The 13,744-nt window shown below is 48.4% G+C and overlaps 1 protein-coding gene across 1 annotated transcript in view; it reads right to left on the bottom strand.

Moving 5' to 3' along the window:
* Positions 1-13,744, bottom strand: part of rerea (arginine-glutamic acid dipeptide (RE) repeats a) — a 320,914-nt gene that overhangs the window by 230,782 nt on the left and 76,388 nt on the right. Inside the window, 1 exon segment of the mRNA XM_065020955.1 lies at positions 1,109-1,179. Coding sequence (XP_064877027.1) covers positions 1,109-1,179 — 71 coding nt within the window.

The raw sequence follows: 13,744 nt of genomic DNA, 5'->3' as shown, positions 1-13,744 counted from the left end.
GCCAGGGTTATAGGGCCAGGGATAGAGCCCTGCTCAGGGGCCAGGGTTATAGGGACAGGGATAGAGCCCTGCTCGGGGCCAGGGTTATAGGGACAGGGATAGAGCCCTGCTCGGGGCCAGGGTTATAGGGACAGGGTTAGAGCCCTGCTCAGGGGCCAGGGTTATAGGGACAGGGATAGAGCCCTGCTCAGGGGCCAGGGTTATAGGGCCAGGGATAGAGCCCTGCTCAGGGGCCAGGGTTATAGGGCCAGGGATAGAGCCCTGCTCAGGGGCCAGGGTTATAGGGACAGGGATAGAGCCCTGCTCGGGGCCAGGGTTATAGGGCCAGGGTTAGAGCCCTGCTCAGGGGCCAGGGTTAGAGCCCTGCTCAGGGGCCAGGGATAGAGCCCTGCTCAGGGGCCAGGGTTACAGGGACAGGGATAGAGCCCTGCTCGGGGCCAGGGTTATAGGGACATGGTTAGAGCCCTGCTCGGGGGCCAGGGTTATAGGGACAGGGTTAGAGCCCTGCTCAGGGGCCAGGGTTATAGGGCCAGGGTTAGAGCCCTGTTCAGGGGCCAGGGTTATAGGGACAGGGATAGAGCCCTGCTCAGGGGCCAGGGTTATAGGGACAGGGTTAGAGCCCTGCTCAGGGGCCAGGGTTAGAGCCCTGCTCACGGGCCAGGGTTATAGGGCCAGGGTTAGAGCCCTGCTCAGGGGCCAGGGTTATAGGGACAGGGATAGAGCCATGCTCGGGGCCAGGGTTATAGGGCCAGGGTTATAGGGACAGGGTTAGAGCCCTGCTCGGGGCCAGGGTTATAGGGCCAGGGTTAGAGCCCTGCTCAGGGGCCAGGGTTAGAGCCCTGCTCACGGGCCAGGGTTATAGGGACAGGGATAGAGCCCTGCTCAGGGGCCAGGGTTATAGGGACAGGGATAGAGCCCTGCTCAGGGGCCAGGGTTATAGGGCCAGGGATAGAGCCCTGCTCAGGGGCCAGGGATAGAGCCCTGCTCAGGGGCCAGGGTTATAGGGAGGGTTATAGGGAGAGGGATAGAGCCCTGCTCGGGGCCAGGGTTATAGGGACAGGGATAGAGCCCTGCTCGGGGACAGAGGAAGGAAAAGGCTAGTACTCACCAGTTTAAAATCCTGAATGCTACATATGAAGTAGGGAGTGTTGGGCCTGCGGCTCTCCATATATACACAATCTGAAACACAGAGAGAGAGACAGTTGGATGATAGACAGAGTAGACAGCAGCAGCTCTAGCGGTGTGAGAGGGGGGACTCGGTGTGAGAGGGGGACTCGGTGTGAGAGGGGAGGGACTCGGTGTGAGAGGGGGAGGGACTCGGTGTGAGAGGGGGAGGGACTCGGTGTGAGAGGGGAGGGACTCGGTGTGAGAGGGGGCGGGACTCGGTGGTAGAGGGGCGGGACCCGGTGGTAGAAGGGGCGGGACCCTGTGTGAGAGAGGGAGGACTCGGTGTGAGAGGGGGAGGACTCGGTGTGAGGGCTCGGTGTGAGGGCTCGGTGTGAGGATCGGTGTGAGGACTCGGTGTGAGAGGGGGACTCGGTGTGAGAGGGGGGACTCGGTGTGAGAGGGGGGACTCGGTGTGAGAGGGGGACTCGGTGTGAGAGGGGGGGACTCGGTGTGAGAGGGGGAGGACTCGGTGTGAGAGGGGAGGACTCTGTGTGAGAGGGGGAGGACTCTGTGTGAGAGGGGAGGACTCGGTGTGAGGACTCGGGGGAGGACTCGGTGTGAGGACTCGGTGTGAGGACTCGGTGTGAGGACTCGGTGAGAGGACTCGGTGTGAGGACTCGGTGTGAGGACTCGGTGAGGACTCGGTGAGAGGGGGAGGACTCGGTGTGAGGACTCGGTGTGAGAGGGGAGGACTCGGTGTGAGGACTCGGTGTGAGAGGGGGAGGACTCGGTGTGAGGGGAGGACTCGGTGTGAGGACTCGGTGTGAGGGGGAGGACTCGGTGTGAGGACTCGGTGTGAGAGGGGGGAGGACTCGGTGTGAGAGGGGGAGGACTCGGTGTGAGAGGGGGAGGACTCGGTGTGAGAGGGGGGAGGACTCGGTGTGAGAGGGGGCAGGACTGGTGTGATCCTAGGGTAGTCCTGTTACTCCCATGTAATTAGACTAACTTTGGTGTGATCCTAGGGTAGTCCTGTTACTCCCATGAAATTGGGAAGGGGGGGGGGGGGATACCTAGTCAGTTGTACAACAATGCATTCAACTGAAATGTGTCTTCTGCATTTAACACACTTGGAATGAAAATAATGACATAATTAGTGGGTCTTATGGTTGTGGAAGGCTTATAATTAGCCTCGGTATAATTTCTGAAATCAGTAGTGCTTAAGTCATTAGATTATTGTTGACCATTTGAAATGATGGGTCTTTAACCTTTAAATTGTACAAAGCTAAGAGAAAAAAAGTATTTGATTTTATTTAGATATCGTGCATCGCCCGGCCCAGGGGGTTAGGCTGTAACACAGACCAGGGGGTTAGGCTGTAACACAGACCAGGGGTTAGGCTGTAACACAGACCAGGGGTTAGGCTGTAACACAGACCAGGGGTTAGGCTGTAACACAGACCAGGGGTTAGGCTGTAACACAGACCAGGGGTTAGGCTGTAACACAGACCAGGGGTTAGGCTGTAACACAGACCAGGGGTTAGGCTGTACCAGACCAGGGGTTAGGCTGTACCAGACCAGGGGGTTGGGCTGTACCAGACCAGGGGGTTGGGCTGTACCAGACCAGGGGGTTGGGCTGTACCAGACCAGGGGGTTGGGCTGTACCAGACCAGGGGGTTGGGCTGTACCAGACCAGGGGGTTGGGCTGTACCAGACCAGGGGGTTAGGCTGTACCAGACCAGGGGGTTAGGCTGTACCAGACCAGGGGGTTAGGCTGTACCAGACCAGGGGGTTAGGCTGTACCAGACCAGGGGGTTAGCCTGTACCAGACCAGGGGGTTGGGCTGTAACACAGACCAGTTAAACTGCCAGCTAGCAGTGAACTCTCCTTAAACCTCTAGTTCATAAAGATAAAACATGATAATTCCTGTTCTATTTCAGGTCTCTCTGTAAAGAAAACATATCAGGAGGTGTTTTCTGAACGTTGTAAGCAAAAGGTATCAGAATTGATTCTGCTTGGCAAAACATGCATTATAAAGGCAGCCACACACACACACACACACACACAGAGAGAGAGAGTGAGATACACAATCAGAGGTCTGATGTATTCATCTACTTTTCACTATTGATTGTAAAAGCAGACATGTAATGATCAACAACCAATCAGTGTGTAGAGTCTGATCTGGCCTCGCTGCCCTTTACCCAACACTGAACATGCTGACATGAGTCACTGAGCAGTCACGACATGCTAACGGCCAGCCAGACAGAGAAAGAGAGAGAGAGAGAGAGAGAGAGGAGAGAGAGAGAGAGGTAGAGAGAGAGAGAGAGAGAGGTAGAGAGGTAGAGAGGTAGAGAGAGGTAGAGAGGTAGAGAGAGAGGTAGAGAGAGAGGTAGAGAGAGAGGTAGAGAGAGAGAGGTAGAGAGAGAGAGAGAGAGAGAGAGAGAGAGAGAGGGGTAGAGAGAGAGAGGTAGAGAGGGTAGAGAGAGAGAGAGAGAGAGAGGTAGAGAGAGAGAGAGAGAGAGAGGTAGAGAGAGAGAGAGAGAGTAGAGAGAGAGAGGTAGAGAGGTAGAGAGAGAGAGAGAGAGAGAGAGAGGTAGAGAGAGAGAGGTAGAGAGAGAGAGGTAGAGAGGTAGAGAGGTAGAGAGAGAGCGCGAGAAATGGGGGAGGGCCTCCTTGCCCTCTCTGAACCTTCCTTTATATTATACAAAAGCCTCTGACAGACCGTTAGCATTAGCAATTCAGAGTCAATGACAACGGCACACTTAGCATTAGCATTGAGGAAGCACAGACGTAGGTAGGAGGAGACATGTCAGGGTGCCAAATGGCCCTCCTATTCCATACACAGTCAGGGTCCACAGGGCTCTGGTCTGAAGTAGTGCACTGTGAAGGGAAAAGGGAGCCATTTGGGACACAATAGTGGTCTCTTTCAGGTAGGAGGCACTTGCAGACGAGTTCATAAGGCCAAAAACCCAAATGAACTGAAACAGGGAGGTCTTCATTATTCCAATAAGAAACACTTATAACCCTTTACTGTTTAGAAAAAGGTTTTGCTACAGCATTCCCTATTAAACATGACCCAGGCGGGGAGGGAGATAAAGGTTTTGCTACAGCATTCCCTATTAAACATGACCCAGGCAGGCAGGGAGATAAAGGTTTTGCTACAGCATTCCCTATTAAACATGACCCAGACAGGCAGGGAGAAAAGGTTTTCCTACAGCATTCCCTATTAAACATGACCCAGGCAGGCAGGGAGAAAGAGACAGGCAAACAAGACGCTTCTAGAAGCTTCTATATTTTCTTCCTGTCAGTTGCCGTGGGCATCGTTAATTATTTGTTTGTGCGGGTTGTTGGTATTGATCTGGTCGGGGTTGTTGTTGTTGTTATTGATCTGGTCGGGGTTGTTGTTGTTGGTATTGATCTGGTCGGGGTTGTTGTTGTTGGTATTGATCTGGTCGGGGTTGTTGTTGTTATTGATCTGGTCGGGTTGTTGTTATTGATCTGGTCGTGTTGTTATTGATCTGGTCGTGTTGTTATTGATCTGGTCGTATTGTTGTTATTGATCTGGTCGTGGTTTGTTGTTGTTATTGATCTGGTCGGGGTTGTTGTTGTTATTGATCTGGTCGTGTTGTTGTTGTTATTGATCTGGTCGTGTTGTTACTGATCTGGTCGTGGTGTTACTGATCTGGTCGTGGCGTTACTGATCTGGTCGTGGTGTTGTTGTTACTGATCTGGTCGGGGTTGTTGTTACTGATCTGGTCATGTTGTTGTTACTGATCTGGTCGTGTTGTTGTTATTGATCTGGTCGTGTTGTTGTTACTGATCTGGTCGTGTTGTTGTTACTGATCTGGTCGTGTTGTTGTTACTGATCTGGTCGTGTTGTTGTTACTGATCTGGTCGTGTTGTTGTTACTGATCTGGTCGTGTTGTTGTTACTGATCTGGTCGTGTTGTTGTTACTGATCTGGTCGGGGTTGTTGTTGTTATTGATCTGGTTGTGTTGTTGTTACTGATCTGGTCGGGGTTGTTGTTGTTATTGATCTGGTCGTGTTGTTGTTATTGATCTGGTCGGGGCTGTTGTTATTGATCTGGTCGTGGTGTTGTTATTGATCTGGTCGGGGTTGTTGTTGTTATTGATCTGGTCGGGGTTGTTGTTATTGATCTGGTCGGGGTTGTTGTTGTTACTGATCTGGTCGGGGTTGTTGTTGTTACTGATCTGGTCGGGGTTGTTGTTGTTACTGATCTGGTCGGGGTTGTTGTTTTTATTGATCTGGTCGTGTTGTTGTTATTGATCTGGTCGGGGCTGTTGTTATTGATCTGGTCGTGGTGTTATTGATCTGGTCGGGGTTGTTGTTGTTATTGATCTGGTCGGGGTTGTTGTTATTGATCTGGTCGGGGTTGTTGTTGTTACTGATCTGGTCGGGGTTGTTGTTGTTATTGATCTGGTCGTGTTGTTGTTATTGATCTGGTCGTGTTGTTGTTATTGATCTGGTCGTGTTGTTGTATTTGATCTGGTCGTGTTGTTGTTATTGATCTGGTCGTGGTTTGTTGTTATTGATCTGGTCGTGGTTTGTTGTTATTGATCTGGTCGTGTTGTTGTTGTTATTGATCTGGTCGTGTTGTTACTGATCTGGTCGTGGTGTTACTGATCTGGTCGTGGTGTTACTGATCTGGTTGTGGCGTTACTGATCTGGTCGTGGTGTTGTTGTTACTGATCTGGTCATGTTGTTGTTACTGATCTGGTCATGTTGTTGTTACTGATCTGGTCGTGTTGTTGTTATTGATCTGGTCGTGTTGTTGTTACTGATCTGGTCGTGTTGTTGTTACTGATCTGGTCGTGTTGTTGTTACTGATCTGGTCGTGTTGTTGTTACTGATCTGGTCGTGTTGTTGTTACTGATCTGGTCGTGTTGTTGTTACTGATCTGGTCGTGTTGTTGTTACTGATCTGGTCGGGGTTGTTGTTGTTATTGATCTGGTCGGGGTTGTTGTTGTTATTGATCTGGTCGTGTTGTTGTTATTGATCTGGTCGTGTTGTTGTTATTGATCTGGTCGGGGCTGGTGTTATTGATCTGGTCGGGGTTGTTGTTGTTATTGATCTGGTCGGGGTTGTTGTTATTGATCTGGTCGGGGTTGTTGTTGTTACTGATCTGGTCGGGGTTGTTGTTGTTACTGATCTGGTCGGGGTTGTTGTTGTTACTGATCTGGTCGGGGTTGTTGTTGTTACTGATCTGGTCGGGGTTGTTGTTGTTACTGATCTGGTCGGGGTTGTTGTTGTTACTGATCTGGTCGTGTTGTTGTTACTGATCTGGTCGGGGTTGTTGTTGTTATTGATCTGGTCGTGTTGTTGTTGTTACTGATCTGGTCGGGGTTGTTGTTGTTATTGATCTGGTCGTGTTGTTGTTATTGATCTGGTCGTGTTGTTGTTATTGATCTGGTCGTGTTGTTGTTATTGATCTGGTCGTGTTGTTGTTACTGATCTGGTCGTGTTGTTGTTACTGATCTGGTCGTGTTGTTGTTACTGATCTGTTCGGGGTTGTTGTTGTTACTGATCTGGTCGTGGTTGTTGTTGTTACTGATCTGGTCGTGTTGTTGTTACTGATCTGGTCGTGTTGTTGTTACTGATCTGGTCGTGTTGTTGTTACTGATCTGGTCGTGTTGTTGTTACTGATCTGGTCGTGTTGTTGTTACTGATCTGGTCGTGTTGTTGTTACTGATCTGGTCGTGTTGTTGTTACTGATCTGGTTGTGTAGTTGTTACTGATCTGGTCGTGTTGTTGTTACTGATCTGGTCGTGATCTGGTCGTGTTGTTGTTACTGATCTGGTCGTGTTGTTGTTACTGATCTGGTCGTGTTGTTATTGATCTGGTCGTGTTGTTGTTACTGATCTGGTCGTGTTGTTACTGATCTGGTCGTGATCTGGTCGTGTTGTTGTTACTGATCTGGTCGTGTTGTTGTTACTGATCTGGTCGTGTTGTTATTGATCTGGTCGTGTTGTTGTTACTGATCTGGTCGTGTTGTTACTGATCTGGTCGTGTCATCTACGGGGCTGCAGCGAGGTGGAATAAAGATATCAAATAGCTGAGGAGAGCGATGCAGGACATGTTTGCAGGCTCTGATAGACAGACAAAGCCCAGGATACGATCAGAGCTCTGATAATACCCTGGGCCTTGTCTGTCTAATGAGAGCTCTGATAGTACCCTGGGCCTTGTCTGTCTAAGGAGAGCTCTGATAGTACCCTGGGCTTTGTCTGTCTAAGGAGAGCTCTGATAATACCCTGGGCCTTGTCTGTCTAATGAGAGCTCTGATAGTACCCTGGGCCTTGTCTGTCTAATGAGAGCTCTGATAGTACCCTGGGCCTTGTCTGTCTAATGAGAGCTCTGATAGTACCCTGGGCTTTGTCTGTCTAAGGAGAGCTCTGATAGTACCCTGGGCCTTGTCTGTCTAAGGAGAGCTCTGATAATACCCTGGGCTTTGTCTGTCTAAGGAGAGCTCTGATAGTACCCTGGGCTTTGTCTGTCTAAGGAGAGCTCTGATAATACCCTGGGCTTGGTCTGTCTAAGGAGAGCTCTGATAATACCCTGGGCTTGGTCTGTCTAAGGAGAGCTCTGATAGTACCCTGGGCTTTGTCTGTCTAAGGAGAGCTCTGAAAATACCCTGGGCTTTGTCTGTCTAAGGAGAGCTCTGATAGTACCCTGGGCTTTGTCTGTCTAAGGAGAGCTCTGATAGTACCCTGGGCTTGGTCTGTCTAAGGAGAGTTCTGATAGTACTCTGGGCTTTGTCTGTCTAAGGAGAGCTCTGATAGTACCCTGGGCTTTGTCTGTCTAAGGAGAGCTCTGATAGTACTCTGGGCTTTGTCTGTCAGAGTGGCAAACACACACACACAGTAACCTGGGGGGGGGGGGCAGATCTTCTGCAGTCTCAATGAGCTATTCTAGAGGAGGGGGGCGTGTGTGTGCGTAGGAAGGTTCACGTTGTCATGGATACCCCTCTTTCTTTCCAGCCTTTCCCATTAAAAAAAAAAAAAAAAAAAGACTCTCCGTCTCCCTCTGTTTTCCAACCTGGCTCCAGTTGAAGTCATTTACAAGATAACATGAATGAACATTTCCATCAGTGCTTTACTGTGACCTGAGGGGCTGACAGAGGCAGACAGCATGTGTAAAGAGAGGGATAGAGGGGGAGTGGGATAGAGGGATGGAGGGAGAGGGGGATGGAGGGAGAGAGGGATGGAGGGAGAGAGGGATGGAGGGTGGGATAGAGGGGAGGAGGGGATGGAGGGAGGAGAGAGGGATGGAGGGAGGGAGAGAGGGATGGAGGGAGGGAGAGAGGGATGGAGGGAGGGAGGGAGAGAGGGATGGAGGGAGAGAGGGGGGGGGGATGGAGGAAGAGAGGGATGGAGGGAGAGAGGGGGGAGGGGGATGGAGGAAGAGAGGGATGGAGGGAGAGAGGGGGACGGAGATGGAGGGAGAGAGGGATGGAGGGAGAGAGGGATGGAGGGAGTGAGGGGGAGGGGATTAGGGAGAGAGGGATGGAGGGAGAGGGGGGGAGGGGGATGGAGGAAGAGGGGGAGGGGGATGGGAAAAGAACAAAAGAGTCCAATCTGAAAGAGATGAGATGACATGTTTGATGTCTAATCAGGGACTTAAGGTTTTAGTGTCCTATAAACTTTCCAGCAAGCTGCGCCACGTTCATTTAGCCTGGATGGATGTCGTTGCACCCTCCCCCTTTGCCCTCAGAACAGCCTCAATTCGTCGGGGCACGGACTCTACAAGGTGTCGGGAAGGGATGTTGGACCATGTCAACTCCAATACTTCCCACAGTTGGGTACATTTTTCCAGATGTCCTCTGGGTGGTGGACCATTCTTGATCCACAAGGGAAACTGTTGAGCGTGAGAAAACCCAGCAGCGTTGCAGTTCTTGACACAAACCGGTGCACCTGGCTACCTACCACCATACCCCGTTCAAAGGCACTTAAATATTTTGTCTTGCCTATTCACCCTCTGAATGGCGCACATACACAATCCATGTCTCAAGGCTTAAAAATACCTCTTTAAACGGTCTCCTCTCTTTCATCTACACTGATTGAAAAGGATTTAACAAGTGACCTCAATAAGGGATCATATATTTCACCTGGTCAGTGTATGTCATGGTAAGAGCAGGTGTTCTTAATGTTTTGTCCACTCAGTGTGTGTGGGTTAATAGTATTTTGAGGTGGTGGGCCATGTGCTCCTTCAGGCTTCAGCAGTCATGTTACAGTCAGGCCATTTTGTTCTCTAGAGAGTCTCTCTATCAACCAGGGAAGTGGAGGAGGAGCAGGCCTCGGGGGTGGTGTGTGTGTGTGTGTGTGTGTGTGTGTGTGTGTGTGTGTGTGTAGAGACTTAAAGACTGAAGTGTGTGTTGAGACGTAGCCACAGGCCCTTTGTAGACGAGACTATTGCTTTTCCCCAGCCAGCAGCCACGAGTTCTACCTCACACACACACACACACACACGAGGGGAGAGAAAACGCTCAAATCCCCAATCGAACCAACCCTACCTAGAGAGAGAAAGAAAATCCCATTGAATTGAAAGAGACGGCCAAGAAGATAGAGACAGAGCTCCAGCTCAGTCCTGCTACAGCAGAAAGATACGATTGTAACCGTGTCTCAGAAACCGTGTCTCAGATCTGGGTTCTATCCTCAGTCTAATTTAACGTGATCCGGAGGCAGCCATTGGTCCTGTAATGCATTGTCAGTTAACTGACCTGAATATTCATGAGTGAGGGGGAGAGGGGTGTGTGTGTGTGGGGAGGGGTTACTCCTCAAGCCTCCCATCCTCCTCTCTCTTAGCTGTTTCTCATTGTTCAGTACAGAGAGCCATTCTCAGTCCAACGGCTGTGAGGCATGTCTAATTTAAAACACACCTAGACCACTAAAACCACCAACTACAGCCCCCAGCTCTCTCTCTCTCTCTCAATTCAAAGGACTTTTCGGCATTGGGAAACACATGAAATAGATTTTTTTAATTTTTTAAAACTAAAGTGAAATAAACAAATCAGAAATGAACAGTAAATATTACAATATAATAATAAAGATGTATATTCTGTAAACATAGAGACACACACTCCATATATTAACTCTAGGTCATTTATGGGGTAAATTTGGTGATAACTCAATAAATGACTGGAGGCTACGACTCTATTTGACATGTTATTGGCCGTTAGTCAGCACCTGCACACAAAACACGTTCTGTTCTTTACGATGTACCGTGTTGCAGCATCGTGCAAATAGTTAAGGTACACAAAGGGAAAATGAATAAACATAAATATGGGTTGTATTTACAATGGTGTTTGTTCTTCACTGGTTGCCCCCTTTCTCGTGGCAACAGGTCACAAATCTTGCTGCTGTGATGGCACACTGTGGAATTTCACCCAGTAGATATGGGAGTTTATCGAAATTAGGTTTGTTTTCGAATTCTTTGTGGATCTGTGTAATCTGAGGGAAATATGTGTCTCTATTATGGTCATACATTGGGCAGGAGGTTAGGAAGTGCAGCTCAGTTTCCACCTCATTTTGTGGGCAGTGTTCACATAGCCTGTCTTCTTTTGAGAGCCATGTCTGCCTACGGCGGCCTTTCTCAATAGCAAGGCTATGCTCACTGAGTCTGTACATAGTCAAAGATTTCCTTAAGTTTGGGTCAGTCCCAGTGGTCAGGTATTCTGTGTCAGGCCATGAATTTCCAGGCGGCATCGACGAGGGGGCGTAATGTTCGCAAAACGAAATTCATGCCTTGTGGGCAAAGTGGCCGTTGGGCTGAATATAATAATTATAATTCCTGTCTCCTGGCTGCCAATCGCCGTGCTCCGAAGCACTTCTCACTCACATGGCTCTCTCAGATATCTCGAATCTTACGAGCCAATGCCGGTCACATGACCTGGTCCATCTCACAGGCATCCGAGGAATTCCGAGGCGCATATTGAAGAAAAAAAACGCCCCCATTTCCTTTTCATCCGCCAACAAGATGAGTGACAAACAGCCGAATCACACGCCTGTGCGTCAATCTACTGTCCTCATCGTACAAAAGTTGACCTATTCTATTGGTCAGTTTGTAATAAATATTCCAAACATACTCTGGGACAGTTGTGGGACATGATAAATCCCAAATGAATACAACCATTGTACATATATATATACATATATATATATATATATTTTTTTATATATATATTTTTTTTTTTAAATATATTTTAAAGACGTTAAAAAGCAATGAGGCTGATGTGACAAATAAGAACGTTTATCTTAAAATGGTGATAAACTATCATGCTATTTACTCACATTACAAGTGCAGCAACGCGTCAGTACGCTAGAAGTGCGAATGTGCCCAAATGCAATTATCGGGGAAAACTCTGTTGTCAAACATGAACATTCCTATGGTAGAAACACTAAGATAAACCTCGTAAAATGACAACAACAACTAAAACGTTCAGGTTTAAAACAATTAGGTTAAATAGTTACAAAATATTGACTGCCTCCGCTCAGACTGCAAGGTGGGTGATGTTGTAGTCAGAGTACAACAGTCATTGACCTTTCTCTCCTATCTGAACCACCAGTCATTGACCTTTCTCTCCTATCTGAACCACCAGTCATTGACCTTTCTCTCCTATCTGAACCACCAGTCATTGACCTTTCTCTCCTATCTGAACCACCAGTCATTGACCTTTCTCTCCTATCTGAACCACCAGTCATTGACCTTTCTCTCCTATCTGAACCAACAGTCACTGACCTTTCTCTCCTATCTGAACCACCAGTCACTGACCTTTCTCTCCTATCTGAACCAACAGTCATTGACCTTTCTCTCCTATCTGAACCACCAGTCATTGACCTCTCTCTCCTATCTGAACCAACAGTCATTGACCTTTCTCTCCTATCTGAACCAACAGTCATTGACCTCTCTCTCCTATCTGAACCACCAGTCATTGACCTTTCTCTCCTATCTGACCCAACAGTCACTGACATTTCTCTCCTATCTGAACCAACAGTCATTGACCTCTCTCTCCTATCTGAACCAACAGTCATTGACCTTTCTCTCCTATCTGAACCAACAGTCATTGACCTCTCTCTCCTATCTGAACCACCAGTCATTGACCTCTCTCTCCTATCTGAACCAACAGTGCCTCAAGCACGTCGACAGAATCAAGCCGTTAGAGATGAATAATGATCCTACATTATATTAGTCAAGCATGACTGGCATTTAGCCAATATGTAATAACAAAATCTAATTTAAGTTTGGCTCCATTTTCAGGCATCTGCCTCATTGTCAGTGTCTATCTGGACGTGACAGGCTGTAGCCAATACACACAGGCCTTCCCACTTCCACATCTTCATTATTTATCTACACGTGTTTCTCTTAACAGAACAGCTACTGTTTTTCGCCTTGCTGTCCTAGAAGTTGGCATTGGTGCCATGGCAGACTGGGAATCTTTTGAAGGACAAATAGCCCTTGCCTCTAAAATCACTGAAATACAGGCCTGTGCTGTGTCCTCTCTGTTTAGGGCCAGAGAGCATTCCAGTTTGCTCCGTTTTGTCATTTTATTTTTCTCATGATTTGATTGGGTCTAATTGTGTCACTGTCCTGGAGCTCTGTGGGGTGTGTTTGTGAACAGAGCCCCAGGACCAGCTTGCTTAGGGGACTCTTCTCCAGGTTCATCTCTCTGTAGGTGATGGCTTTGATGAGGAAGGTTTGGGAATCACTTCCTTTTAGGTGGTCTCTCTCCGTGCTTCTACACCTGCATTGCTTGCTGTTTGGGGTTTTATGTTAGCTTGTTATGGAAGGTTTGGGAATCGCTTCCTTTTAGGCGGTTGTGGAATTTAACGGCTCTTTTCTGGATTTTGATAATTAGCAGTTATCGTCCTAATTCTGCTCTGTTTGCGGTTTTGCGTTGTAAAACTAAGTATATTTTTGCAGAACTCTGTATGCAGAGTCTCAATTTGGTGTCCGATTTTGTGAATTCTTGGTTGGTGAGCGGACCCCAGCCCTCACAACCATAAAGAGCAATGGGCTCTCTAACTGATTCAAATATTTTTAGCCAGAATCGAATTGTAATTTCACATTTTTATGTTCCTTTTGATGACATAGGTCCTTCTTGCCTCGTCTCTCAGATCGTTCAGTTTTATATCGACCTTCATACCAAATTGAGTCAAAAGATTTTTTGAAATCAACAAAGCATGAGAAGACATTGCTTACGTTTTGTTTGTCAATAAGGGTGAATGTGGTCTGTCGTACGGTAATCATTACCACATTTCCTCAGGACATCGTTTTCACTGTGGAAGTGTAGGAGTCTGCTGTTAATAATGATAATGCAGAATTGACAGAGGTTGCTCTCTCTCTCTCTCGTTTGCTGCAGCATGAAGAAGGTGTGTGGTAATGGTTTTATGGTTTTATGAGCCAGCATGGATAGAATGTAGAGGTAACACCCACCCCCACAGAACCCTACACCCACCCCCACAGAACCCTACACCCACCTCCACAGAACCCTACACCCACAAAAACCTACACCCACAGAACCCTACACCCACCCCCACAGAACCCTACACCCACAGAAACCTACACCCACCCCCACAGAACCCTACACCCACAGAAACCTACACCCACCCCACAGAAACCTACACCCACC

This window comes from Oncorhynchus nerka, linkage group LG7, assembly GCF_034236695.1.
Source record: "Oncorhynchus nerka isolate Pitt River linkage group LG7, Oner_Uvic_2.0, whole genome shotgun sequence".
Taxonomy (NCBI): Eukaryota; Metazoa; Chordata; class Actinopteri; order Salmoniformes; family Salmonidae; genus Oncorhynchus; species Oncorhynchus nerka.
Note: the sequence above shows the minus strand (reverse complement) of the source record. Positions and strands in the feature narration are given on the sequence as shown.